Source organism: Neopsephotus bourkii, unplaced genomic scaffold, assembly GCF_033783945.1.
Source record: "Neopsephotus bourkii isolate Nb327-2 ecotype Australia unplaced genomic scaffold, CSIRO-AGI_Nbou_v1 NB_801, whole genome shotgun sequence".
In the NCBI taxonomy this organism is placed as follows: Eukaryota; Metazoa; Chordata; class Aves; order Psittaciformes; family Psittacidae; genus Neopsephotus; species Neopsephotus bourkii.
This window is the reverse complement of record NW_026901297.1, coordinates 305,375-333,282: the sequence shown is the minus strand read 5'-3', so window position 1 is coordinate 333,282 and position 27,908 is coordinate 305,375. Positions and strand designations below refer to the sequence as shown.

The 27,908-nt window shown below is 58.9% G+C and overlaps 1 protein-coding gene across 2 annotated transcripts; it reads right to left on the bottom strand.

The window, feature by feature from the left end:
• Positions 1-27,536, bottom strand: EPHB3 (EPH receptor B3). 2 transcript variants are annotated; one of them, XM_061355435.1, is made up of 16 exons: positions 27,397-27,536; positions 14,201-14,265; positions 13,163-13,835; positions 5,897-6,052; positions 5,409-5,744; positions 4,484-4,608; positions 4,152-4,320; positions 3,953-4,058; positions 3,505-3,602; positions 3,181-3,303; positions 2,838-3,085; positions 2,396-2,611; positions 2,156-2,305; positions 1,875-2,068; positions 1,583-1,738; positions 1-1,274 (listed from the first exon to the last, which is right to left on the bottom strand). In XM_061355435.1, exons 1-16 carry the CDS (start codon positions 27,491-27,493, stop codon positions 1,166-1,168), a joined length of 3,021 nt encoding a protein of 1,006 aa, XP_061211419.1. In that variant the 5' UTR covers positions 27,494-27,536; the 3' UTR covers positions 1-1,165. The 2 variants fall into 2 exon arrangements, with proteins under 2 accessions (XP_061211419.1, XP_061211420.1); XM_061355436.1 differs by having other exon boundaries at positions 3,505-3,557.
• Positions 27,537-27,908: the final 372 nt, after the last annotated feature.

Genomic DNA, 27,908 nt, shown 5'->3' with positions numbered 1-27,908 from the left:
TAAAATTCTTATTGCCTTTATTCTGCCCATTGCCTCACACAGTCCTGCCGGCCAGCACACACGCACGCACGCATGCACACACTCACGCACACTCAGGCACGCTGGGAGTCTCTCCCTCAGCTTGGAGGAACCGGGCTGCAGTGAATCCTCAGGGAAAGGTGAGTGAGTCTTTTGGCAGCAATCACAGCGTGTGTCAGGAGTGGGGCGGCCGCGCCGGCGGCTCCCGCTCCTTCTGCATAAAAGAGGAGGCTGCAGGAGGCCAGGCCTCGGCCCCCCAGCGCAGCCCCCGCCCCAGCCCCACTCTGCGGCCCCTTGGGGGAGCGCGGCTGCCGTTGGTCGGTCCCGGGGCGGAGGGTCCCTGTGCAAACGTGCTGATGGCCTCGCTCTGCAGTCCAGAGCCGGCCAGAAGAACCGAGAGGGTAAGAGGTGTGGAGCCGGGCTCCTCGTCCCCTCCCTCCCCTTTCTGCTCCCTCTTTTTTTTTTAATATATCTCTTTTTTTTTTTCTTTTTGCTTTTTTTTTTTTGCCTAACTCCCTGCATAGTAAATCAGGTTCAGGTTCTGGCGTGCAAAGCCAAGAAAGGGAGCAAAGCCTTCCCTTCGGACACGTTCCAGTGCAGACCCTTGGGCAGAGGGGCCACCAGGGCTGGAGGAGAGGAGTGATTGTCTGGGGCAAATTGCCCCAGCCCTGTTGCTGGCTCGGCCTCCCCCGGCTGCTTCCACATGGGGACCAGAGTTAGGGAAGGCTTCGGATGTGTTTGATGGACTCAGAGGACAGGTCAACAGTCTGTGGCCTCAGGGAGGGAAGTGAGGACTTGGGGGGGGAAATGGGGTGAAAAGAAATCCAAGAAGCAGAACAACTCTTCAAACTGATGAGCACCGAGACAGGGCGGGAAGCGGGATGTGCCATCTCTGTCCCATAATCCATCTTCAATATGAAGATGCGTTGCTGCCTCGCCGCTCCAGGACACGGGACGAAAAGCTGGGCTCCCTCTCGGCACGAGTGCCTCCGATCCAAGGAAGGGCGGCCCATCCCGTTCTGTCCCAGGTGACCGTCCGAGGCAGAGGAGTGCCATGTGAAGGGGGAAACGGGAAGCCGGGCTGCACCGCAAACTGAACCTGGTTGGCAGGTTCCCTCGGTCCGTTCCAATGCAGAGTCCCCTGTGGTCAAACCTGCACCGGGAGCGTCTGGTTCATCTGCAGCCTCATGTCCTGAATGCTGCTCAGGATCTTCTTCTGGTGCCCTGCTAGTGTCACCCCTATCCTCAGCAGGTCTCTGCAAGCAGAAGGTAAAGATTCAGCTCCTGCCAGCAGCTATACCAGCACGTGGCCCTGCCCCATTTAGCTACTGCCAAGGGACCCCTATCCATCTTCATTACAGCCCTCTGCCAAGTTCCACTGTCTCTCTGACACCACAGGCGGACTGCATGCTGAATCCCAAAGCTTCTCTCACTTGGGAAAACTCCATGCACAACTCAGCTCTCCACACACTAAGGCTGGAGGAGCTGGCTGCCGGAGAGGCTAGGGACAATGTGCAGCAGCCCCAGCCCCAGCCTTATCCCTCCTCCACAAGCAGGGACTTACTCTGCAGTCATCTGCGCCACCAGGTCAAAGGAGGCAAAGCCGGCATTGACAAAGTTCTCCTTGTACCGTCCCATTTTGATGGCGTCCAGCCAGTCTCCCACAGTGGTAAAGGTGGTGTAATCTGGGACGGTGCGGTCTAGGAGCGGCTGGGAGATGCTAAAGGGCAAGAGAGCCACAGGTCACAGGGAGCAGGAGACAGAGAGGTGGAACTGGAAGTGTATCCCTGCCCTCCCAAATCTCTAGTCCCAACCCCTCCAGCTTTCCCTGGGCTGGAGGCAGGGATGCCACTGACCCAGACTGGACGCTGGCGATGACTTTCAGGCTGGCAGCGTTGCGGATGAGCTTGTCCAGCGTGTTGACGATCTGTGCAAACTTGGGCCGCAGGTTGCGGTCCCGCACCCAGCAGTCCAGCATCAGCTGGTGCAGTGCTGTGGGGCAGTCCATGGGGGGTGGCAGGCGGTAATCCTGCTCCACTGCGTTGATCACCTGTGGAGAGACATGCAGAGGCAGGCTGTGAGCTACCTGGGCTCCCATGGGCAGCCCACAGCTCCCAGCTCCCCAGGGAACACTTACGTCCTGGTTGGACATGTCCCAGTAGGGTCGCTCCCCGTAGGACATCACTTCCCACATGACGATGCCGTAGCTCCACACGTCGCTGGCTGAAGTGAATTTGCGGTAGGCAATGGCCTCAGGAGCCGTCCATCTGATTGGGATCTTGCCTCCCTGCACGGATACACAGCTCCATTATTTAGCACATACCTGAGGTGTCTCCCCCTCTTCCCAGATCAGTGGATCCCCATGAGTGTCCCATACCAGGGAGCTGGTGTAGGTGGGGTCAGCCGGATCATCCTCCAGGAAGCGGGAGAGCCCAAAGTCAGACACTTTGCAGACCAAGTTGCTGTTGACCAGTATGTTGCGGGCAGCCAGATCCCGGTGCACGTAGTTCATCTCCGAAAGGTACTTCATGCCGGCGGCAATGCCTCGCAGCATTCCCACCAGCTGGATGACTGTGAACTGCCCGTCATTCAGCTGCCATAGGAGAGATCAAAAGGGTTTTCAACACCCCAGATGGACTGGGGGAGGATGCCAATGTGCTACCACCACCTTCATCCTTCCTACAGCCCCCCTCTTCCCCATGCCATGGTGTCTATGCACAACTTAGCTCTGGGGATATCAGCATGACAATGCAGAGGGATGGAGAAGGAGGCCTTGGAGCTGCAGCCCCCAGCTGGGGCAGGAGGGAATGGATGCTCACCCGGAGGAAGGAGTCGAGTGCACAGTTCTCCATGAACTCTGTGATGATCATGACAGGGCGGCTCTTGGTCACCACACCCTCCAGGTGGATGATGTTGGGGTGGTCGAACTGGCCCATGATGCTGGCCTCGCTCAGGAAGTCCCGTCGCTGCCGCTCCGTGTAGCCCACCTTCAGCGTCTTGATGGCCACAAAGATCTCGCGGCGGCCGGGCAGCTTCAGGCGCCCACGGCACACCTCGCCGAACTCCCCTGCAGTGGGATGGGGAAAAAGGGGTGGCACAGTGAGCCATGCAGCAGGGTGAGGCGGCAGTCTCAGCACTGCTGTGCACAGCCCCGGGACTTGCCTGCTCCAATGACCTCCTCGATTTTGACACAAGAGATGTCAATCTCTTTGGCAAATTCCCGGACGGCTTCATTGGGGTCCTCGTAGGTGAAGGGGTCAATGTAGACCTTCATCCCAGGGGTGACTGCAAGGGCAGAGGAATCATCACCAGAAGGGACACAACAAGGGTGACAGATGCCAAGCCAACCTGGCTGGCTGTCAGCCCACCCCTCCCAGGCCATGGCTAGCAAAGCTTGCCCCTTTGCTTGCGCACGGAACAGGAACTGAGAGGGAGGAAGATTTGGGACAGGGGAGGCAGAGCCCATTGCTGGGCTCTCACACTCACCGTATTGCTGCAGCTTTTCTGTGTACTCAGGGTCCGTGCTGTTGCGTTGCTTCCTGCCCAAAGGAGACGAGAGGAGGTGTTCAGTAACCATCCCTTTCCTGATGGGGCAAAGACATTCACTACCAGCTTGCAAATCCCAGCACAGACAGCTTATGCCAGAGAGCTTCCCCTCCAACAGCCTGTGAGCAGAGCCATCCCTCTGCCTGAGGTGCAATGGGAGAAGATGGCCTAGTTGTGCTGAGCGAGGATGGCAGGAGCTGCTGGGGAAGCAGTGATGCACAATCCTCCCACAGGACCTCTGCTCTGGTCCTATGCGACAGGTCCAGTCCTTCACTCTCAGACTGGAGCTGCCAGAGCTCTATCCACAGGCAAGGAGGAAAGCTCTGGGGCAGATATGAGCAACCCCGAAATCCAGCTCTGAACTCCCTCCTCCCTGCAAAGCCGGTACCTGAAGCAGACGATAGCGATGATCACTACAACGATGACGAATAACAGTCCCGCAGTGGCTGAACCCACAATCAGAGGAAGCTCCTGGAAAGTCTTGCTGGTGGAGCCTGATGAAGGAGAGGCAGGAATCAGTGTCAAGCTGGAGAGGGTGCATGCATACTACAGATGGGGGACAGAGGCAGCCCAGTCCTGGTACCTACCATCCTCTGCAGTTGTCTGAAACTCCGTGGGGAGGCTGTAGCGGCCGTATCCAGCCACTGTGCGTGCCCGGACCTGCACCATGTACCGAGCATTGGCCTTCAGCCCGTCCAGCCGTACTGAGTTCTTCTGGCTGGTGACTGTGTTGGCAATGCCATCACTCTGGCCTTGCTGTAGGGGAGACACGTGGATGTCACCTCTAGGACACAATCCCCCCTCTGCTGGCTTCCACATCCCCCATGCACCACCTCTGCAGGGACCACTTTTGCCATGGTGCTGATGACCAGCCAGAAGGGCTGGAGGAGGGATAAGGCTACTCTGCCTTCTGCTTTACCTTCTCTGAGTACTTGATCTCGTAGTCAAGAATGATGCCATTGGGCCTCTCCGGGGGAGTCCATGACAGTGTCATGCTGCTCCCGGTGCTGCTGTGCAGGTGCATCGTAGGCACAGCAGAAGGGGCTAGGAAAGAGGGCAGAGAAGGAATGAGCCATCTGTGCTAGACTAACCACCTCCACCATCCCGCATTGTCATGGGTGAGTCTCTGCCTGGGACCTGCTCAGATAACCTTGCTGGAAAGGCATGGAAAAGCTTTGAGACTAGCCTCCCACAGGTCTCCATAGAGAGCTGCGGTATCAAAATCTTGCACACCTAAGATGATAAGGGACCAAGGGGAGCCTCAGAATTAGCACAGAGGTAACACTTCACCCCATGCCTAGCTGCAAACTGTCCTGGGGAAGTGAGCCCAACCTGGGGCTCCCCCCCTCCTCCATTTGCCAGGAGCTCCACACTCCACCCCACTGACGAGACCCGTGAAATCAGATCAGAGCGTGGTGGCTGGAGATTATCAGCATGCTGGAGCTGGGCCAGAGTGGGAGGAAGCAGGGAACGGCAAAGCACTTGGCTGGCTGTGAAGGTTTGGGCTGGTGCTGAGTCTTCCCAGGCCCACAGGGGAGAAATCTCATTTCCTTCCTCCTCCCTTCGCAGCAGGCACAACATCTCTGGGGTAGGTCTAGGAGATCCAGAGCTCTCTGGAGCATCTGCCAGCACTGCCCTTCTCTGCTTGCATGCATTCTGATCTCATCTCCTCCAGGGACACGCGTTAAATGGAGAGGACAATTTACCCAGGGGATTAGATGCAGGCGCGAGGAGCCAGTAACACAGCAGCACAAAGGACTGCAGCCTCCAAGGCTGTCAGCAAGAAATCCCTGCTCCGCTCTGCAGCAGAGAGCCAGCCCCCACTCTCCAGCAGCAGCACTGACCTGCCTGGTTGGTGGTGATGTTGACAGAGGCGAAATGGGGAAGGTAGGGGCTCTTGCTGGAGATGCCGTTCACAGCTTGGATCTCGAAGGTGTACTGGGTGTGGGCCATCAGATTGCTGATGTAGATGCGACGCTCGGTGAGGCCAAGCTGGCGCGGCACGAACTCCACGTTGTCGTCACAGCGGGTGCAGAGGTGCCGCTCCACACTGCACTTCTTGCAGATGACATTGTAGAGCAGGTCGTCCCGCCCGCCCGTGTCCCGCGGCTCGCTCCACTCCAGCACCAGCGATGTCTCGTTCACATTGGAGATGACGTTGCGGGGGGCAGAGGGGACACCTGTGGGGAGAGCGTGGAGGTCAGGGATGGTGCGGCCCCATGCCCAGCTCACCTCTGGTGTGAACACAGCACACTCCCCGCACACCAGCTGCGGACTCCCATCGCCTCCACAGCAGCCCTCGCCTCCCCTCCTCGCCCCAGGCAGGACTCACTGGTGCAGGCACTGTCTGCGGGGTCTGTGTCTGCCCGGAAAAAGCCGTTTCGACAAGTGCAGACTGTTGCTGCTCCTGAGGTGGTCCGGCTGTTGGGAGGGCAGGGAGAGCAGGGACCTTCCCCCTGCTTAGACTTGAAGGTTCCCGGGCCACATGCTGGAGGAAGGGAAAATAGGCTTGAGTTATAAAATGCACTCAGAAAACATGCCTCAACCTCCTTCCCAAAGCTGGGCAGACCCTTCCCCACTGCCCTGCCAAATCTCTGATCAGAGGCTTGAGGTACACAGACCACCTACAAGCCTTCCCAATGCCATCTGCCAAGCCCAGGGATGCAGGGCCCCTGGCTGGGGCCAAGTGGGTGAGAGCAGGCTGCTGACACTAGGCAGGGGCACCCACTAGCACACACACAGCTCTACCCCAGAGATGCTCTGCTCCAGCATCAGAACCAGGGCAGCTGGAGATGTGAAGAGCTGGCTGCCACCAGCACTACAGGGAGCAAGGCAGGTCCTGCCAGGAAAGCACATCCTCAGTTTTGTTTCTTCACTGCACTTCCCCTTCTGGCTCCCAGACACAGCACCCTCCATAGGGCCAGTGATCTGTGGAAATACGGCTGGGAAGGAAAGGACCCCTCAGCACTGCCTGTAGCAGCCCCTGCAAGAGGCCTCTACGGCCCAAAATGCAGCCACTCAGCCCCAAACTTTCTGCCTCAGGCTCTTCAGCCACTTCTGAGCCCGGAGGTGGTGGCACCTCCTGAGGCCTGCTCAAGTGGAGCACTAAGCGAGATTAAAACATTCCTGCAGGTCCTTGGCTAAAGAGCTGCTTCAGCACTGCTGCCACCTCCTACGCTCACTTCCGATCAGGGTCCTTTAAGGAGCCACAAGTCCTGGGACCCTTCCTGGTTGGCACCAGGGGTTGTTTGGTTGTAATGAGGGCCACGTGAAAGGATTAACAGCACTTGAGCCAAGGACCACAGTGGGCTCAGGAACACAACACATGACTCGAAATAGCCTGATTTATCGCAATGCTGCCCCTGGAAGAGCATCCTGTGCTCTGAGTTTGCAGCTGGATGAAGTGGCAAGTGACCTCCTGGTGCCGGCTCTGTTTACCACACATCTGTTTACCAAACATCACTCTGTTTACCACAGGTGGGGCAGCATCGGGATTGATGGTCCCAAAGGAAGGAGCATCCTCCTCACTCTCCCGGGGTTAGGGCAGCTCCTGAGGGCACACAACCCTCCTGGCAGCCCAGTCCCACCTCCCGTGCCTGTCCCACATCACCCTGTAAACAGGTGGATGTTTCCTGGTGCTTCACCAGGCTGTGGCAAGCGGAAGTTTCCTGCTATGAGGCACTCTCCGTGGAAGTTTTCCGGCTGGTTGCAGCCCCACGTGTGGGGTGTGGAGCACTGAGTCACACGCTGCCGGGCCGGCTCCACAAGCATCCACACACAGCTCCGGGGTGCCAGGGGACGTGTGAGCAGCCCCATGATGGGGGTAGGCCAAGCAGGGGACCTGCGCACCCTGTGCTCTCTAGCTCCCCTGCATGGATGGGCAGCAGGAGCCGCTTCCAGCTTCCAGGGTGCGAGCCTCCAGGCAAGGAGACTCCTCTTTGGTCAAAACAGGACCAACCACACGGCTCGGCTCGCTCCGGCTCCTTCACCTGAGTTCACCCAGCCTCTGGGCCTTCCCTTTGGGAATGAAAGCTTAGCCCATCTCAACTGCGCAGGCTGGAGGGCAAAGGAGTGCACAGACCTGCTCATCTCTGAGCAATGGAAGCTCCTGACCAGCCCATTCAGGGCTCCCAACCCTCAGCCCAGGCTACCCTCACCACCACAAAAAGCAAAGACATGGACAGCAGATGGCCAGAGGTAGCGGAGCAGCCTCAGCACAGGCAAACGCACCCCAGCCGGAGTCCCAGGCGGTTCAAACTGGGTGGATGCAGATTCACACATAAGGAACCAGATTGCTGAGGAATGAGGGATGACTGAAACCTCTTGGACAAGAACATTCTGGGCTCAGAAAGCTGCCAAACATGCTTCGGTTATGGACAGGAGCCCAGATCCATTAGGGACAAAACCCCCTGAAATAACAGGCTTGTTAGGGGGAGAGCGAAGCTGGAGCCACCAGAGCTTGTGTGAAGCCGACAGCCCAAGCATGGAATGGCAGTTGAGGACAGCTAGGCTCCCTGCAAAGGATGCAGGAGGGATGATGGCACTTGGTGCCTAGGGCCACCTGGCACCAGCCTGGTGGGTTATGGGCATGGAGGGAACAGTTACCTCCTGTGCAGGGAGGACAGGCAGAGCCATCCTTGGGCAGCTCCTTGCCATTGCACAGGAGTGCCCAATGCAGAGACAAGGGATAAGAGTAATTTCTTCACACTCTCGTGCCACTGTGGCAGGATGGGGATGATCCATGCCTCAGCCCTGTTAAGCAAGAGACGAGCAGGAGGAGAGAGGCCCAGATGCACTCCGGTGTTGAAGTTTCCAACTCTGCTTAATAAATCAGAGCATAAAGACCTTGGTGGCAGCATGACAGCTATCAGCCGCCACGTTTGAAGGCTGTAACTGAGCTGAAAGCTGATCCCAGGTCCCCAGTGGATAAGCCGCTGTGTCATCTCTTCTCTGCAAGAAACTGCCTGTACAACAACCACTGTCTTGGCCGGCATACCGGGGAATGAGCCTGGGAGCTCCAGAGCAGGAACGTGACTCCATCCAGCCGGAGCTGGGGAGCCAGGCTCCCTTCTCCCTACTGAGAGGTTTGCATAAGCACTTTTCCTGCTGAAGTGTCCTCAAATAAAATAACAACCCTGAACCTTGGCACACAGATCACATCTCCTGGTGCCAGGCTGTGGTCACCTCTGGGGAGAACATGACAGTCACTGACAGCCACAGGATAACAGGTCAGGGAAGCAAAGCAGAGCTGCCCAGCCTGAGGAGGAGCTGCTGGTTTGACAGGAGGGAGATGTAGCCTGGCCTCACAGTGGGGATGAGCTGCGGAGGGGATTTGTGCACGGTGTGGGAGGGAGAGGGGCAGTAACAGAGCCCAGGGGCTGCTGCAAAACTGCCCCTGCACCCTCTACAGGGCACCACCCACCCAGCACGGCATGGCACCCACCACTGCCCACCTCTGGGGCCTGAGCCTGCCTCACACAACTGCAGCACAGGGCTGGGGGAAGATGAGAGCACTCGTCCCAAAACAATCTCCACCCCGGTGAATAAAGTCCAAGGGAGGGAGCCGACAAAAACACCTCCTGGAAGCAGCAGTGAGCAGTGACTCATCCCATAGGCAGCCTCCATCATTGCATGGGATGTGGGCAAGCAGCAACGAACCCTGCATGCATCCCCAAAATTTCAGAGTGCCCTCCCTTGGGAAAGGGAGGAAGCAAGGGATAGCCCACAGCATATTGGGAAATACCAGCCCCAGACTACCCTGTTTCAGGTCTTGCCTGCTTTCCCATCCACACAATGCTATTCCAGGCCAAGCAGCATCCTTCCAGCTATTTCTCTCCTTGTAGGACCGAAGCAGAACGCCTCGCTTGAGCCTAGATAAATTAAACCGATCACATCCCTTTGTCCAGCAACCCTGTAATTTCTTTAAAGGCAGCAATCGAGTTTGCCTGGGACGATCTGTGCTTTATGAACCTGCACAGCTCGCTCCCTTCCCACTTTCGTAAGCGGCTGCAGATGGATTAGAGCTGTGGAAGTAACAGCCCAGCTACAACCGAGGTGGTAACTCTGGGTTTGAGTCTCTCTTAAAAGGCACTTGATTTAGAAAAAAGAAAAAACAATGAAAAAAATAATCACCCTTTGGGTAGAAATATTTCACACTAGCGCAGTCCAAAAGCGAATGGAATAAATGTGAAGGGGAGGGAAGGGGAAGAGCCCCGGGGGGTTGAACAGTGGCATCCAAAGAGCAGGCGGGAAACCATTTTATTTAAAAAAAAGAAAAAAAAGGGTTGGGGGAGAAATTCAATAAGGCAAGCTGCCTCTGGAGCCACAGCAGGTCACAGGCAGGACGGCAGGGGCGTATTTCCTCGACTGTGTTACAAGTAACCCATTGTGGAACTGCTGGGCTGTAAACCGGCAGCTCTCTGCTGCCTGTGCTGCTGAGCTGCCTTTGATCTGGGAGCCCGGGCAATTAATAGCAAGCAGTTTCACTTCCTGGGTTTCATGCAGCAAGCCCGTGTTGCAACGCAAAGCTGCAAACAGTTGGCAAGTGTAATGCTTGCTTGGCATTTTTTTTCTTTTAATACAGGGTGATGTTTCCATTAGTCACTGATTACACGGGAAATTTATTTCTGAAAAAAAATCAGGTTTTGGCCTCAGCCTGACCTGCTATCACCTACTGACAGCACCCAAACACGCAGTGCCTGGTGCCATCAGAAAAGGGATGTCAAAAAGGCTGAGAAATGGGTCCAAGGAGAGAGTCTCAGTCCCCTTCCCGAGCAGGGGGTAGGCTCTGGGGGCGCCATGGCTCCTCTGTAGGACCCTCCATGGTACTGATCCCGATGTGAGGAGTGGGCTTGCTGCTAGTGCTGGCATGGAAACCTGCCCGACCCCAAATCTTTCTGTCTTTGGGTGAAGCCTGTAACACGAGGGGTGCAAACCCTGGTGAATTTGGCATGGGGAGCACATGCCCGGGGGCATTTTCGGGGAGGTGCCGCACGCTGACTTGCTCTGTGCCAGGAGCCCCGCACTATTCAAAGGAAACTCCCATCACCTACCTGTGCGACACGGGGAGCACCCTGACGCCAAATCCCCCCAGTGGTTTGGGTGCTTGCAAACCAAAAGGAGGAGGGATGGGGCTGCAGAAACACTGAACCCCGGGGGCTACAGGGGGTGAAAGCAGGGCACCCCTGCCTGCGGAGGCATGCAGGAGCCTTCATCCCCCTCCCTGCTCAGCAGCTCCTCTTCATCCTGCAAGAGCCGCCTCTGCAGCTCTGCGTGGCAGGGAGCCTGTGGGAAGCAGCACAACCCCCAGAAGGGCCGTGTGCTAATTAAATAAAGATAATGAGGCTGAGAATGAGATGCCAAATCAATGCTGTGGCAACTCAGGACTAGAGCGCCAGATACCAGCCCGGCGTATCGCATTACAAAGCATGCCAAAGGAACTGCCTTCAGCCGGGCGGGATGAGCCCTCGGCTCCCGAGGGACCGGGATACAAGCTGCATTGTAACAGGTCTGAATGCAAGGCCTAATCCTGGCTCTGGATGGAGATAAAGAGGAGGAGGAGGAGATCTTCAAAGGCCACTCAAAGTCTCGGGAAAGGGAGAGATTTACAACAGGGCTTATCCCATCTAAGCAGTAACTGGGTATTGTTATTTATTAAAATGCCATCTGGCACTCAGAAGTGCTCCTCGCCTGCATGGTGAAGCCCTGGCGGGCTCCCCGGGGCTGAGTGCCGAAACCCCAGCTCCACGGGGCTGCATCCGCACTGCTCCCCACGCCGCGGGGGCTGAGCGCCTTCTCGGCGGTGCTGGGCTGCCGAAGCGGGGAAAGGGAACTTCCAGCCAAGAGCAGAAAAGGGAGCTGCAGCTCCAGCTTCTCCCAGCCCTTCTTCAGCTGTTTCCACTTAAAACACACGATCACATGGCGGAAAATCTGATCCTACAGGCGCGGCGCAACTTTCCCAGAGAAACGTGAGGACACCACCGCTTCTGCCCAGCGAGAAGGCAGGCTGCCGGATGGAGACGTGCCCACAGCTCAGTGTGGCTTCCCTGCACGCTGGGGAAGAAGCTGGGGCCTGGCAGGGGATATCAAAGGCACTGGGAGAGCTGCTGTGTGGGTGTCTGCCCATCTGGGGTGATGTGGAGAGGGGACCTTGCCCCGGGCTGCAACAATGCCGAGCTCAGTACAAGCTCTTTGTCCTACCTTGGGATGCCCCTGCTCAGCACAGACCGGATGCTTGCTGGAAACTGTCACCTTGTGCCCAAACCTCCCACACCCTGTACGGTCTAAGATTGCCCAGTCCAAGCAAGAAGAAAAACAGCTCTCCAGGAGCATACACCCAGCACACGCTTAAGTGTGGGCTCTTCACCCAGCAGTGGATGCTTGGCACTGGTAGAGCCAGGCAGGCTGCTCACAAGACTGATGCAGTGGGCCACAGCACCCAAGCTGGGGTTGTGTTGGCATTGATGGTGCTGGAGTCTCTGGTCCTTCTGAGCTCTCCCCAGCCAACCGCAGTGGCATGGCCAATAGCTACACTGCTCCCAAAGCGAATGGAGAGGCCAGCCTGGCCCAAGACCCACGTTATGGGCCATCACAAATCACATCGCCCCTGCCAAGAGCAAAGGGCTGGCGCCAAGCATCCCGTCATCAGCAAACACAAGGCATCCAAAACTGGGGACGCAGCCAGTGTCCAGCTCCCTGTGCAACACCTCCAGCCATGGGGAGCAGTGACCTTTTCGCCCCAAACCCCAGCCACCGCAGGCCAGGGTCCTGTGTACCAGAGACCGCTTCCAAGGACAAGAATCATCCCAAGGGAGAGCAACATCCACCTGGGCAGATTTTTTCTTACCAACACACCCAACCTGGGGTGAAACAGGAACACCAAAGCCACTATGGGAGAGCATGGCAGCTGCAGTACCTGCACAGGACTATCCTGCTGCCCAGGATACCTCTACATCCCAAACACTTCCATGTGTAAGATGCTCTTCCCTGCCCTCCGAGCAGGGACAGGGAGCTTTGGCCGCCGTGTTTTGTTCCCTCACCACCCTCCCCACAGCAAGCCCTCAGTACTGGCAGGAGAACATGCACCCCCATGGTTTCTCCCGAAGCCAGTGCAGTGGGGCCCTGCTCACCACCGGCATTTCTGAACGCTTCCACACAAGCAGCATGAAATCATGCTTGCCAGGAACAATCACTTGCCCCAGCCATGAGCACCACAGGAAGGAGAGAGGGGAGACACTGAGAACATCAGCAGGAGCGAGAAGGAGCTTTCAGTAACGCTCAGGGGCTGGATCCCTGCTGAGGACCATGCCTTGAGCTGCGACTCCTGGTGAGGAGATGCATCCCTCAGAGGATAGCACTGGGGGATACTATCCAGTGCATCACAGCAGACACTGCTAATCCAGACCACAAAGGCTTTAAGGCTTGCAGATGCTGAGTCAAACTGCAGACTAGTCCTCTGAGATACCACCCTGCTCCCTCCTCGGGCAACCTGCCCAGCTCCCAAGCCTCTGAAAACGGACTAAGCTCAACGCAAAACTGCCTCTTCCACATCAACACATTCATGGAGACAAGAGCCATGGCCACTCTGCCACACATGTACCTTGGCACTGGGTATCCTTCATGGTTGGCTCATATCCAGCGGCACATGTACACGCTCCCACGGGTACCATCCACTCGCCATCGCCATTGCAGTACAGCTTCAGTGGTACAGACACCTCCACCGCGTTGGGGATGCAGGTGCCTGGTGCGATGACCAGAGAAGTGGGCTCAGCTCCCGTTAAAGTCTCCGGGAAGATAGCAAAGCCAGCAATGGTGTTGGAGCATTTCTTGTAGAAAGCCCGGACGGAAATAAGAGACATGCAGGCTCCCAGGTCTTGGAAGGCAAGGTAAAAGCCATTCTTTGAGAGGGGGCCAAAACTGCGCACCTTGGTGTTCACACGGCCAGACTCCAGCTTGGAGAAGCTCTCATCTGGGGCAATTGTATCCACTTTGATATAGGGGTTCTCCATCCAGAAAGGGCTGTTTGCAGAGGCAGAATCCGTATCCGACTCATAATAGAAGAGGTTGAAGGTCTCTTTGCAGGAGCCGGGGATGTTGGGGATGCTGTTACAGTCCCGCACGGTGAACTTCAGCTCCACGTAGACACGCTGGACGTCCTGGCGCTGGATGAATTTGGTGCGAAGCCAGTTGTTCTGGTTGGCCTCCCGCACGTTGCACACCTGGTACGTGCGGATGGGGTTCATGGCCTCGTCGTAACCGCTGACTTCTTCCCACTGCGAGTGAGAGAGGAGCAGGTTAGACCCTCAGCTGGGGAGGTAAGTGCCATGGACACACTGCGAATGGTGTGGGGTCGGGGGGAACAGGCAACAGGTAACAGGGAAGAGCAGCAGCTGCATCATCACCAGTCCCAGCCCTCCTAGTCACCAAGGTGACAAACAGCAACCTGGGCCAGGGACCACAGTGCTCACACTCTGCCAGCACAGGGTCAGAGGAGATGGTTACATGAGATGAGAGGATGGAGGGAAAAGGGAAGATGCAGCCAGCTCTGCAAAGGTGCTGTCGAGCAGCCCTGATTCCTGTGAGGCTAGGTCCGGCCGTGCCCCTTGGAGGTCAGGACTGGGGCTGGCTCCAGACTTACCCCTGTCTCCGGATGAGTTGTCCATGCCAACTCAGAGGTCACCCACTTCGTGTCCATCAGGGTCTCTGGAGAGAGAGGGAGGAGAGAAAGAAGTAATTGGAGATGAAAGCCAAAATTAGATGGAAAAAACCCAGGACGAGTGGGGGAGAGGAGAGCCGAGCCTGACATTTCTGTGAAAAACAGCAACTTGGGGGGTGAGACATGGTGGGAGGAGGGGGAGCGGCACAGACAGGCTCCAGATTTTTCTCCTCCCGTCAGGAGAACAGGAAGAGCGAGGCGTCCCCGGGGAGCTGCGCCGGCGCAGGGAAGCAGCATGACGAGGAGCTGGGCAGGTGGGGACAGGGACGGGGTGCCACCCCAGCCACCAGTGCAATGCCATGCCTCCTGGCCAGCTTGGGGGGATGAGACCAGGCACCCCTGTCTGCGCCCTCCCCCTCTGCTTTGGCAGGGCCTGTATTTACTGTGGCTGGGGTTGAAAGGGCCCGTTCCCATGACAGGGCGGTGCGGGCCAGGCAGGTTTATCCAGAGGAGGAGGGACTGGCAGGCTGCTCTCCCAGAGACGCCCCACATCACTCATTTTACAAGAGGGGAGAAGAATTTGACCGTCTGGCCAACATTCCTGGAGCAGACTACAAGACAAACCACCCCGGCAGCATTCCCCAAACAGCCCCAGCCCCAGCCTTGGGGGAGCGAGACGCTTGTCTGGGAAGAGCTGCAATTGCAGGCAGCTGTCGCTAATCCTGGGCAGAGCCGCATGGCTCCGCGCAAGCACCGTGCACAAAACCGGGAATGAAATACAAGGATAGAGGACAACAATGCGCTCCAGTGCCAGTGGCCACTCTGTGGGCTGCTGTTCGGTGACCCCTGCTCCAGGGGTGGCCCACAGACTGTTTGGAGGGGAACACGCACCACTCTCTCCCGCCTAGGGGTTTTTGGGGCAAGGGGGATGTAAATGGCAGAGCTGAGAAACAGACCCTGGAGACCTCAATGTGCTCAGAGGGACTTTGGTGCCTACCCCAAGCAGGGCCCAGCAACAGCTCCAAAATGCCTCCCTGCTGAAGGCACCCCCTTCCTGGGCTGCCAGGATGGCCTCATCCCAGACTCTGCACAGCTCAAGGGCTGTCCATCAGTCCATCCCTCAGCCCACCCAGCCCTGAGATGCAGGGCAGGCAGCCACAGCTCTTTAGCGGCTGAGAGCTGCTCTATCTCCATAGCTGGGGCACAGGATGTGCTGGGGCAGCTCAGCTGTGCCAGGCACCACGGCTCAGCCCCAGGAGCGAGAGGCAGTTTCAGATTCTTTCCTTCCACCCCAGGAAAACCACACGCTGGCCCAGCCAGGGAGGAAGCATGGAGGAGGAAGGAAATACTGGGTTTTGGATGAAGCCTGGCTGGAGATAAACACCTTCCTCCTTTGTCCCAGCCCCGGGAGACCCATCAGCAGCCCTTGTGCCAGCACCCACAGGCAGGCCAGGAGCATGGGCTGTGAGTGCCACCGCAGGACAGATAAACAAGCCCATCTGGGGATACGTGGGCTCCCCGATATGCCTTGCTGTTTGCCAGGATCCCAGCCTGGCTGGCAAGTCTGCCTCTCACCCAGGCCCTTCACCTGGAGCAAACACAAGCACATTGCAGGCTGGTGGCACTGGCAGCAGCCATGGCACTGCGGACAGTGAGGAAAACCCCTCATGATGCCAGCTCCTAAGCCAGGAGAGGGCCAGGGAGGCAGCACCTATGACAGGAAGGACAAACTAACACCAGCTATTGTTTGCAAATAGGAAGAGCGCATAGGTGGTTATTGGGCAGTGGTTATTTGCTGTTTCTCAAGAACACAAACTAGGGATATCTGCAAAAACAAAGGGAGAGAAAGAAGAAGCCCTCCACCGAGCAGGTAATGCAGGGCACTCACAATGAGGACATCATGAGGACTGGGGCACAGGATGTGCAGGATAGTGCTGGGCACCCAAGGGGCAGCCTCTGCCCGGTCCCAAATACTGCCTGTCCAGGGGACGCAGTAAACCACCATCCCTCTCCCCTCCTGTTCCCCACAGCATCATCTGCCAATGGCCGGCATGGGCTCGCATGACCATAAGACCTCCCCGCAATGCTGCTGTGCTCCCCAGACTCCAGCACCGGGGTGACTTCCAGGGACCATAGGGAAGCAGGTTGTGGAGCAGGGCCACCCACACCTCTCTGAGGGACAGGCACAGCCCCAGCTGCCCTAATAAGGGCACATTGGTGCTGTGCTGGGCCCCATCATGCCGTGCCGGCAGCAGAGCCAAGCGCGTGCTCGGCACTCACAGCACACCGGGCTGCCAAGTCCCGCACAGAGACCCTGCACAGGTCCTGCTCCCGGCACAGGCTGCAGTGGGGCTGGACCCAGCAGGAGGAGCAGGGAAGGGATGCACTGGGTGCTCAGGGCTGGTGTGGGTGAGTGGCTGCTGCAGTGAGTCACACCAGGGACCTGATGGGGATCTGGGTGGCAGGGTGTGCCCATGAGCAAGGCAACACAAGGATCCCATGGCCAGCTGCAGCAGAGCTGGGCTGGACCTGACCACGTGGGGAGCTTTGCTCCCCAAACCTAACAGGGTGTGTGGGAACTCCCCTGCATGCCAGCAGGCCCCATGAAGGCAGCCGTTGACATACTGGCCCAGCCCCAAGACAGGACACATGGGCAGCCATGCCCTCCGGCAGCTCCCTTCCCCACCAGTGCTGGCCCAGGGCAGAGACATGGCTTGGACAGGAGGCTTGCTGCCTGCATCCTAATTTGGCAGCATCTACCATCTGACCAGCAGTGGAGGGAAAAAACCTGACAGAGCCAAGCTGACTGCTGGCGCAAGAGCCACGTAAACCACACAGAGAGAGCGGGGAGGGGAAATCATAAAACCACTGAGCAATTCAGCTAAAGGAAATGGCTGAGCATGGAGGGCACAGGGGTTTCCTGCAGCCTTGGGAGCGAGTGGGGCCAGGTGAGGTCAGTGGCGTTCCCCAGCCCCTCACAGCCTCTCACTGTGAAGGTCGCAGGCGGACAGCCCTGCAGGCTGCGGTGCTGCGTGATCCCGTGGCCTGCAGCAGCACGCTGAGCTGAGCTGAGCCGAGCCACAGAAACCGCTCTTTGCCCTTAAAGCTACCGCAGAGACCTCATGACAGCCCAGCATCAAACCCGTGTCCTTTCTGGGTTTCCTAAGTGCTGGCCCTCCATGAAAATGCATGGGGAGATGAGCAAGCACTGGGTTTCAGGGGTTCAGCAGCACCAGCTGCTCTTTCCCTCTGGCACACAGCGCCAGAGCTGGGCTTAGCAGCAGCACTGGTGGTTTCCCAGCTCAGTTCAGGTTTGCAGGTGCTTCAGAGGGACGTGAACAGTGTCAGGGCTGCCTAAGCAGTGAGTCAAAGCCACCTCAATCCTGAGCGCCACAGCAAGATCCTGGTCCCATTAGTCAATGGGAAATTGGCTCCCAATTTCGCCAGCTTGGGGAAGTCACCCTAAGGCTTGCTTTATCATTGTCTGCATTGCTGGGGAGTTGTCCTCTCCTTACCTTCAGCTGGACAAAAGAAAGGGACGCGCTCAGCAAGTGCAGCAGGTCATAGTCAACCCCGTATAAAAGCAGGATTTCCATGGCAGAGGGGGATCCCAGGGCAGGGAAAAAAACTCGTTCCTTGGGCAGAGCTGTGTGCATTGCTCTGGCTGCCTCCTCCCTACCCTGCAAAATCTCCTCCCAGGCACACCCTGAGCTGCAAAGACCAGTGGTCCCCCACCAGCAGTCCTCCCATCATTTCCAGAGTCCCCAGCAGTTCACTGGGTGTTTGAAGCCCTGGCGGGGACCCATCTGGAGCTGGAGACCTCTTCCTCCCCGTGCAGGGGCTCAGGAATGCGGCATGCACAGTCTCAGGCCAGCAAAAACGTTTGAACTCCCCCCCTAAGAGGCCCAGAGAGCCGGTCTCGCGCTGCTGAGCGGCAGACGCGCGCAGCAGCGATGGCTGAGCCAGAAAAGAGATGGGGGGAAGAAAAGAAATCAAAATTCTTTCAAGATGAAGCCATTGGGGAAGACTCAATCATCTCCACCAACTGGCTCTGATTTGAATGCTCTCGCCTTTGAACATGGGATCTGCCGGCTTTTATCAGGATGCGCTGGCAACGTAGGACGCCAGCTCCTTGCCCCGATGAGGAGAAGGCAGCTCGCGCAAGTCCAGAGCATCCTGAAAGAAGGCAATGGAGGAAAGTTAGCAAAGACACCCACGCAGTCTTGCCACAAACAGAGGAACCTGTTCTGCAATGTGCCCATGCTCTCCGGGAGCTATGCACCCATGGCACCACGTCTGCAGGAGCTCAGAGTGCGGCCCAGCCGATGGGCCACTTGCCCCAAGCTGGGCTCCCGTAGGCAGCATTGATGGCTAGGCCATTTTCCCCAGGATGTCTTCTGCTGTGGGGCTGCTCAGGGCAGTGCTGGATGCTTCTCCCCCTTGCTGCTGTGCTGTGCTCCTCTGGAAGGAAAGGCACCGTGTTTAGGGATGCACTCTGAATCCTGGTGACTGCCTGCTAGTCAAAAAGCCACCAAAAGGGGCATCTCCCCACATATTTTAATTTCCTCCTCAGTTTTGAAGATAATTACAGCAGGAGTGAGCGGCCTTGCGCACTCTCCATTCAAGCACCTATCGGTACAATTAATCCCAGCACCGTTCTGAGCAGCGGCACAAAGGGCCTTTGGTGTAAGGTCCTTTATCTGGGAACAAAGAGCTGCCTGTGGGAGAGAACCTGAGGTTGCACTTTTCCCGCTGACGAGTGTTTCCCGTACACAAAAGCTGAGCCACACATAGCGCCCTGCGTGCGTGTCAGGTCTGGGAGACCCTGCAACGTATTTTCCTGGAGCGTGCCAAGCACTCGGATCCCTCCTCCTCCAGGATGGACCTTCCCTCTCTGACCCCATCTAAACCCCGTGGCCATCCTCCTCCCAGGCAGGGGATGGCCCGGCTCCAAGGCCAGGGGAATCCACATGCTGCCTGCAAGGGGAAAGCACTCCTATCCCACTCAGCCCACGGCAGCGCAGGTGCACCGTGATGGGGCACTCCACAGAGAGCAGCTTCAGATTCGGAACATACTGGGAGATTTTGGCCCCTCATGCCCAAACTGCACTGCAGGGAGGCTCTTGCTGATGCAGCCGAGAGCCAGGAAGAGCAGTGAGGAAGACTGCAACCAGGGAGGGAGGGAGGGAGGGAGGCAGCACCCAGGGTGGGCCGGGAGTACCCGTGGCTTGGGTGCCAGGCACGGGATTTGGGATCCTGGCGAAGGTGACGGCAGACGCTGTCTGCCAGCTCCCTCTGCAGGGACGGGGCTGGCAGCACTGCCGGCATTCCCCACAGCCCGAGCCCTCGTCCTGCCCGGTGAATCCCGGCTTTCCGGGGAGCCCTCCCGCACACCGGGCTGCCTCAGAGGCTGGTGCAAGGCCGGGGGCCGCGCGGGTCCCACCGTCGCGGCTGTCGGTGCGGGCAGCGCGGTTCAGCCCCAGGGAAGGGCTGAGCACTCCCTACTGCTGCCCACGCTGGGAACCCGCTCTTGCTCCGTGCGGAGCGTCTGCTGCTCCCCAGCGCCAAGTGAGGGACAGCAGCCCCACAGCCCATCCTCTCCAGGGGTATGCAGAGCTCGGGCCACCCATGCCCACCAATGTGCCCTGGCCCCAGGTGTGGGGTGAGCCGGCGGCTTGGCAGTGAACTGGGAACAAAGGGAAGAGAGAAGGGGAGGAAGAAAGAAAAAAAAAAAGGGGCCTGTATCACAGCTGTGGCCCTTCATGCCAAGGGCGTTTGGCCCATCATCAAAGGGGACTGGATTTGCTGAGGCAAATGATGACACATCCACTTCAAGCGGGGCAGGTTCTGCCTGCTGCTGGAGTTGAGCCAGCAGAGTGAAGAAGTACTGTGGGCACTTAATAATAGACTCATTATTTCTGCATTATGGCAGGGCCCAGAGGCCCCAACTGAGATTAAGGCCCCTTCACACACACCACACATGCACGCACAGGGCAGGCCCCAGAGAGCCTGGCCAAGGATGGACAGCACCACTGGTCCCAGCACTGGGGCCGATCCTGGTCTGGCTGGCACTACAATAAGCTCCCTGCACAGCCAGAGATGCCAATTCTAATGATGCTACAAGGATGCATCCTCCATTTCCCAATCCCACTCCCACACCAGGATACAACAACCTCACATGGGGATACAGCCCCATAGGTCTGAACCATCAGTTGGCTGCATCTCACTCGCAGTCTCCTCATCCGACCCTGCACTTCCGTATGGGCTAGATCCAGCTCAAGGATGACCAGGAGCTGCCTGGCATGTGGGATTGAGGGGGCAGGGAGCGCTCCCCCTCCATCCAGCCCTGCCCCATCGCCCACCCGCTGGCCGCTAACTGGCTGAAGAGGGTTTTCCGGCTGCGTGCTCCTCACCAGGAGCTGTTTCCTGATGGCCGCGAGACAGACTGAAGCATGTGAGAGAGGACAGGTGCCAGCTTTGCAAAAAGCAGATCAAGTGGCAGCGCCTGGGATGCGGGGAGGGACAAGCGCTCATTTCCTCCCGGTCATGCACTGGGTTGAGCCGGGGAGGACAGATTTCTGCCATTCTGTGCACAGGGACATGCCAAGCCAGGCTCCAGCCCCCGCGGGCACCCATGCTCTGTGCACTCCCCTCCAAAGCACAGTATTTGGGGCCTGGGGCTTTTGCAGGATGGCAGGCTCCTGCCTTGCAATCGCATGCCAAGGACACGTGCAGCCTGCTGCCTGAGCCCTGCCAGGTCCCGCTCTCACAGAAAGGCCGTGCTGATGCTGGAAGAGGACATGAGCCAGCTGCCCGAGTCCAGCCCTGCACTGCAATTACTGTTCTATTAATACCATGGGGATTTCGGATGTCAGAGCCCGGTGTGCCACACCAGGGTCAGCTCGGCCAGGGAAGAGCTGCCATCCCTGCCCACGTGGTGGATGCGCCCTGGTGCTTGCTGCTTCAGCTCGCCCAAAGGGAAAAGCCGCTTTCGCTCTGCCAGGCTGTGGGCAACGGGAACGGACAGATCCCATGGACAGCCTCTCAGCCCTGCCCGCTGCCAGACACACTGCCAACCTCAGAACAACTGCGGCCCACTCGGGGTGGGCATGTCCTTGCCCGGCCCATGGGAAGGGGCAGGCAGGAGCTCTATGGCCAGCAGGCAGGAGAGATTTATAGGTCACTGTCCCCAGCAGGAATGGCTACGCAGCTGCCCTCCACTGCCACAGAAATAACTCATCTGATTGAGAGATGCCAGACCTGTTTGAGCCGTGAATGCCATCAACCAGGACGTAGGCAGCAAATTGTCCCGCAAAGCCACCTTTGCTTCCAGGCCCTGCTATGATGGGGACGCTTCTGCCACCTCCCTCCACAGCCCCATTGCCCTGTGGCTGTGGCTTCATGGGGCAGGTGTCCCCATAGGGCCACCAGGCTGAGCTGGGGTGGCATGGGTGGATACAGAGCCCCAGAGTCCCTGGGGGAAGGAAGGGGACGCTGTCGGTGCTGCAGGCCTGCCTCCACAGGGCAACCGTTTGCAGCAGGCTGACGTCCAAAGGGCCCCTCTCTCCCCACTCCAGCTCCATTTTTTTTCCAGGTTGTGCTTTTGGAAAGAGCCCAGGCAAGGAGTAATGATATTTCAAAACAAAGAAGACGCCACCCCCTCCCCAAACAAGGTTACTCGCTGCACATCCAAAGGTTCGCCCCACAGACTGGGTGGCTCGGCTGCCAAGCTCCATCCCATCCCGGCAGCGCGGAGCAAGACTTTCTGCCAACATCTCCCTCCTCTCTCCTGCCTGGGGCAGTTACCCAAATCTCCGCGCTGCACTACGCTCGCTTCCTTGTCTCTCCTCGAGCACCAAGCCCATCTGGAACTGCTTAAACCCAAATATCCCCCCCTCCTTCACCACCTCCCCCACCCCCAAAGTCAGATTCTTCCAGAGTTAAAACAAGCACAGAGTCAGGAGGGGGTGCCGGGCCGGGCTGACTCGCTCCTTCATTTCAGTTTAATTTCTGGGGAACTAGAATAAATCTGTTCCTGGCGATCGTTCAAGCCCTGCACATTTTTCTCATTAATAAAAAAAAGGCCTTGGATAGCACGCCGCGTGTGCGTGCGCGCCCGCCGAACACCCCCTCCCCACGGGGTCCCTCCAGCGCCCCAGCCCTTGCCAGGCAGGCGTCAGAGCACCCAAGGGACAAGCAGGACTGGTTGTGTGTGTGCGGGGGGGAACAGGGACGGGTTTCAGCAGCCCTGCATGAACAGCCACACCTCGGAGAGGAACAGGGAGCCCCAAATCCCCCTGCAGCTGCCATGGGCCAGGAAAGCCCCAGGGGAGGGCTCCCCACACAGGGGTGTCCCTGCTGCCCCCCCTCCGGCACCGCAGCCCCAGTGGGGCCCCCGGGCATTCCTGGGGAGGGGGCTGGGAAACAGGTGTTTGTCAACAGCTCTTGCCACATGCGTGCGAAACGCCAGGCCCCGGCAGCACGGAGCTTAGCAACGGGCAAAAATAAAACGCAAGGGCCCCCACGGCAGCCACACCACACAGCCCTTCCCCGGGACCCCCGCGCCATGGAGAATGGCCACGGGGCCTGCACCCAGCCTGGCTGCTGCACTCCTGCCTCTTCCTAAGATGGCTCCCTTCCCTCTTCAGAGGGGCAGCCGTGCAAAGCCGGCCCTAGGAGCATGGGCCGGAGGGTTCAGCTGCACTGAGGGAGGGCTGCAGCGCCTTTGAAAATGGCGGCTCTGTGGCAAAGGGACACATTCCCGCTCTTAAGCTCAGCCCCATGAGGGCTCCAAGATGCTGAAGCCATGAGAGGCCGAGGTCTCACCAACACCAGGACTGGCCTGCCACAGGCAGGCTGCCCATCCACCCTGCTGCATGGCTCCTGTTGGACTCCACACCGAGCCTGCATGGGGCTCAGCTCCAGCGGGGGATGGCCGTGCCCTGCCACCAGCTCCACCCCAGCCCGAGCAGCAACAACAAAAATGCAACAAAACACCCAAACACGGAATCAAACGGGAGTGCCAGTGCAACGGGCCTTCAGGATGGCAGCTTGGCCCCATGCTACTGCAAGGAGCTTCCTGGGCATGGCGGGACACCCCCATCCCCACTGTCCCCCAGATGGTGTGCTTGGGAACACGCCTGTTCCAGAAGAGACGTCAACTTGTTACGGCTTCAACCCCAGAGAAGCTCAGGGTGATGGTGGCCACCGGCTCCACCGCAGCCCACAGGGGTAGTCCCCCTTTCCCGGGGTTCTCCTCAGGGGGAGGCTGGCACCCACCCCACCACCTCTGCCAGCCAGGAATGGGGATCCCGACCCCAGGGCCGCCTCGGCACCCTTCCCCCAGCGCGGCTCCCAGGCGGAGACGCTCAATCCCGACAAACCAGTTTGACTCAGCACAACAGGAACAGCTACAATTTAAAAAACATGCAAGTCTGTGATTCAGATTGCTCGGGCTGCTTTAATTAAACCCCAAGCTCCCCTGCTCCAGTGGCAGCAGCAAACGGCTCACGGAAAGAAAATGCAACAAACTGGTTTCCCCAAATGTCTCTTGCAGTAAGTCATCACAACAAAACAACGAGTTTCGGGTCATTCCGTAAAAACCAGAAGCCGCTATTCCCAATTGCGAGGGTTGGATGGGCACAGCCCCGCAGCCTTGCCGGCTGAGCTGTATACTGGGTGGGTGAGAAACGCAGGCCTGCAAACAGACCAATGCTTCAAGTTTTGTGTCTTCCCCGGCTCTCTGCATGCTCCGCCTGACACAAAGGAAAGCCCTTCTTCTCCCCGCCTTGGGAGCATGGACGGGGCGGGCTTCATCAAGCAGAGCTTTTAGCAAGGAATGGGAGATTTAATGAATCCAGCAAGCACTGCGGAGCCCCAGGACCTGCTTTCCCTCACAGCCCTACCCCAAGCATCAATAAAACAGCAGGGCTAGCTTCCCCCCATCACCCGGCTGAGAAACATGCCATTTCAGTGAAAAGTAATTAAACGGAAAGCAAATCTCCTGCCAAGAAAATACCTGGCAGTTCCAGTACAGGGGTCAATTAAGCAGGGGCTTGCTGGTGCAGAGAAGAGTGTGGTCAGCCTGCATAACGCCTGGCTGGGGTTCGGAAGCTGCCAACGGGAGAGGCCAGCGGAGAAAAATCCCCCCTTGAAATCCTCCTGCTTCAGGGGAGTTTGGGTATTTCACTAGAACCCAAGTTGGCTCAGGGCTACATGCAGCAATGCGGTCCCTCTGCACGGCGTTTGTGGGGGAGTACGTGGGAAACCCCAACTTTAAATGCAGTCCCGTGCCCAGAGAGGCTGCTCAGGGCAGGAGCTGCTTGGGAGCACAGATCCTGGGGAAAGCAGGTCCCAGTCCCAGCCCACCTGCACCCCTGTGGCAATGGGCAGATCGAGACTGTGGCTATCCACACTCCCTCGGGCGGATGTTTTGAAGCCTAGGGTTTTATCTCCGGATGGCTGGCAGGAGCCTTGCACAAAGCACATCCCTACGCCGTTTCATCGTGTCTGCTGCCCACAGGGCCTCTGCTCCCACAGCCCCACTGGGACAAACTCCTCGGCTCCAACCCCTGCACTGGAGAAAGGATCCGCTGTTGCCCCCGGATAGAGCATTCCTTCTGCAGCCGGCCTGGGGACTGCTGAACCAGAGAAGAAAAACACATTGTGACTTCAAACAGACCCAGCGCACTTACAGGATCTGGAGAGAAACCATTTTCTCCTCGGCAGCACAAAGCCCTCACTGAGCTGCTGCCGAGCACGGCTTTTCCCCTCCACCCTCGTGGGGCCTTGTAAAGAAACCCAACTCCCCGCCAAACCCCTGGGAATGACCAGTGCCGTCCAGCCCCAAAGCCCCTGGACCTTCCAGCTGGGCACTGGCCACAAGCCCAGCCCGTTGCCCCCTCGGAGGGGACGGTAAGGTGGCCAGGTCTGGGGAGCGCTCACTGCCGTTGTTGTCTGCAGGACACGCGTGCGGATTTATGGCCACACCAGATTTATGATCAGCACTAAAATATTTGAACAAACGTGCATGCTAGATTTACAGTAACCGCTTGAACATGCTGGTCTCCATCAGGAAGCAGTATCGCTAGCCGCCAGAAATGCCCAGTGCAGCAGAAGCACAGGAGCTCACTGACCCCAATGCAAGCAACAGCTTCCTAAACTGGGCAAGGCAGAAACCTTTCCCGGCCCAGCTGCAACTTTCCCTCCAGCTCAGACAAGGACGAAGGGGAAATGAGAGACAGAGAGAAAAGGAGGAAAAAAAAAAAAAAAAGAAAAAAGAAGGTGGTGGGAAGGAAAGAAGAAAATCCCAAGGGAATTGGGGTCAGCCCCCAAAATGCTGGGTGGCTGCCAGCCAGCCCTGAAGTAGTCCCATCGGGCTGGCACCCAGCTGGGCCCTGACCTCCTCGGGTAGTGTGTGTTGTCCCCTGAGCCCTCTGCGAGCTTGGGAAGCTGAGAAAACCCAGCGACTCCTCAGCAGGAGCTGTTTATTTTCTCTTCATCCGGCTTTTCACACCGCTCCATCCCCAGACGGTGGCAGGGGACAGGCCGGGGCTCCCTGCCGCCCCAGGGACCGGAGGGACTGTCCCTAAGCGATGCCCGCTGCCTTTCCTTTCCCAGTTCCCAAGCCGCTAATGGGTAAGAGCGAGGGGCTGCCTACCACGGATGGGGCCCTGCCAAGCTCCTTGCCCACAGCTTCATCCTCCTGCACCCCTCCGACTGGCAAGGAGGGCTCCCAAGGCTCTGCCCAGGGCAGTGGTCCCCGGGAACCTCCATCCAAGAGGGCTGACTGCAGGCAGGCTTCTCCCTTCCCCTCCTGCCGCGGGGCTCCCGCTCAGCCCGGAGCTCACGGCCCAAGCAGGCCCACAGCTCTGTTTCCTACGGTGTACAAAGGAGAGCTAGCTTTTAGGGTTGTTTTTTTTTTGGTTTTGGGTGGTTGTTTTTTGTTTGGGTTTTTTTCTCCCTTTGAAAGAATAAAATAATAATAATAAAAAAAATCTCAGGGAGGAAGAACGAACCGAAACGCGGGCAACAAACACCCCCCAAACTTCTGACAAAGCCCAAAGCCGGAGGAACCGTGTCCACCAAACCTCAGCGGGGAAGGGCTCCTTCCCACGGCCACCCTCGGTGCCGCAGCCCAAACCCAGCACCGCCGGGCGACGGCGGCGGAAGCCCGAGCCCAAAACTGCCTCCGAGCAAGCGAGAGCCCCCGCCACCACCCCCCCGGGCAGGGGCACCGGCAGCTCCTCTCTTCCCGGGGTTTCTCCCTTCCCGCCTCTCAGGCGGTGGGTTCGGTTACCGGACACCGGAGCGTCGCCGCCCCCGGTTGAAGCCGAGCACACTCTGTGCCGAGACAAAACCCTGCCCGGGCCCCCGCCTCCTCCTCGATGCGATACGCCTCGCTCGCTTGGGGACCTCCCGGTCCGGCAGCGGAACCAAGACCCCCGTTTCTCCCTCAAAGCCGAGAGGAGACGGGGCTGCCCCGTGGGCCGGGATTCACCCTACAAGGTGGGGACAATTAAACCCGCCTTTTATATTCGACTCCAAGAGAGCGCGGGGAGGGACCCCCTTCTTTGCTCACATTCTCTCCCCTCCGGAGAGGGCGGCCGAGCCGCGGGGTTCGCGGATGGATGCGGCACGCGTGGCCGCTCGCCCCGGCGGTCTGCGCCGGACCTTCGGGGGTTAATGCGATGGGCGCAACGAGCCCTGCCGGGGCAGGGATGGAGCCGGACACGGCACACGGACACTCCTCCGACGGCCCCGCCAGTTCTGGCACGCCGCGAGCTTCCACTGAAATAAATATTAATATTCCAGCCCTCTCGGTCGTGGCGAAAAGCCTCGGAACGTGAACCGCGTATCCAACGAGGCGCCGCTCCCTGCCAGTACCCGCCGGCCGCGGCCGCCGCGCCTCGGCCGCAACGGGCTCGGTTCCACGGGGCGTTGACTCTGAAACCTACTGAGGGCGGCTGAAAACTAGGAGCTGGGCTGGGGAGCGCTGCGGCGGCGAGCTCCCCGCGGGAACAACTGGGCGTCCGCGGCGCGACGAGTCGAGCTGAGCCAACAGCAGACGCCGAGGAGGCCCGTGGGCCGGGGATACCCTGGAAGGTGCGTGCGTATGTGTGTGCGCGCGGTCACACGGGCCCCGGTGCAGCGGCCGGGCACGCCCGCCCGGTACTCACCCTCCAGAGCGCGGCGGCCGCCGGGGAGCAGCAGGAGCAGCAGCAGGGGGAGCAACGGCGGCGGCGGCTGGGGGGCCCCCGGTCGGGCTGCGGCCATGGCGGGGGGCGGTGCGGGCGGCCCCGCCGGGCAGTCCCGAGCTCGGCGCCACGCGCGGCTCCTTTCGCCGCCGCGCCACGCTCGCGCTCTGGCGCCGCCGCGGCCGCTGCCGCCGCTGAGCCGAGAGGGGCGGTGCCTGCCCGCCAATCAGCCCGCCCCTGGCAACCCGGCGCCCCTGGCGACGGCGAGCGCGGCTCCCATTGGCCGGGGCTCCGGCGGGGGGCGGAGTCGCCGCGGAAAGATGAATTGAAGCGGGCGGGCACTGCCCGGCGCGCCCCCGGTAGCTCCGCCCCCCAGCGCGGGAGGCGCAGGGCGGGGAGCGCGCCCCACCCAGCGGCCGCCCGTGGAACTGGGCTCTTAAAGGGGCCGCCCTCCCGGCTTGCCCCGCAGCCCCAAGACCGCCCTGCCCCCCCTT

Coding starts and splice junctions, on each gene's coding strand:
- EPHB3 (XM_061355435.1), bottom strand. CDS start 27,493: ATGGCCGCAGCCCGACCGGGGGCCCCCCAGCCGCCGCCGCCGTTGCTC. Junction 2,306..2,395: donor CCACCTACACCAGCTCCCTG/GTATGGGACACT, acceptor GTATCCGTGCAG/GGAGGCAAGATCCCAATCAG. Junction 2,069..2,155: donor GGGACATGTCCAACCAGGAC/GTAAGTGTTCCC, acceptor GTCTCTCCACAG/GTGATCAACGCAGTGGAGCA.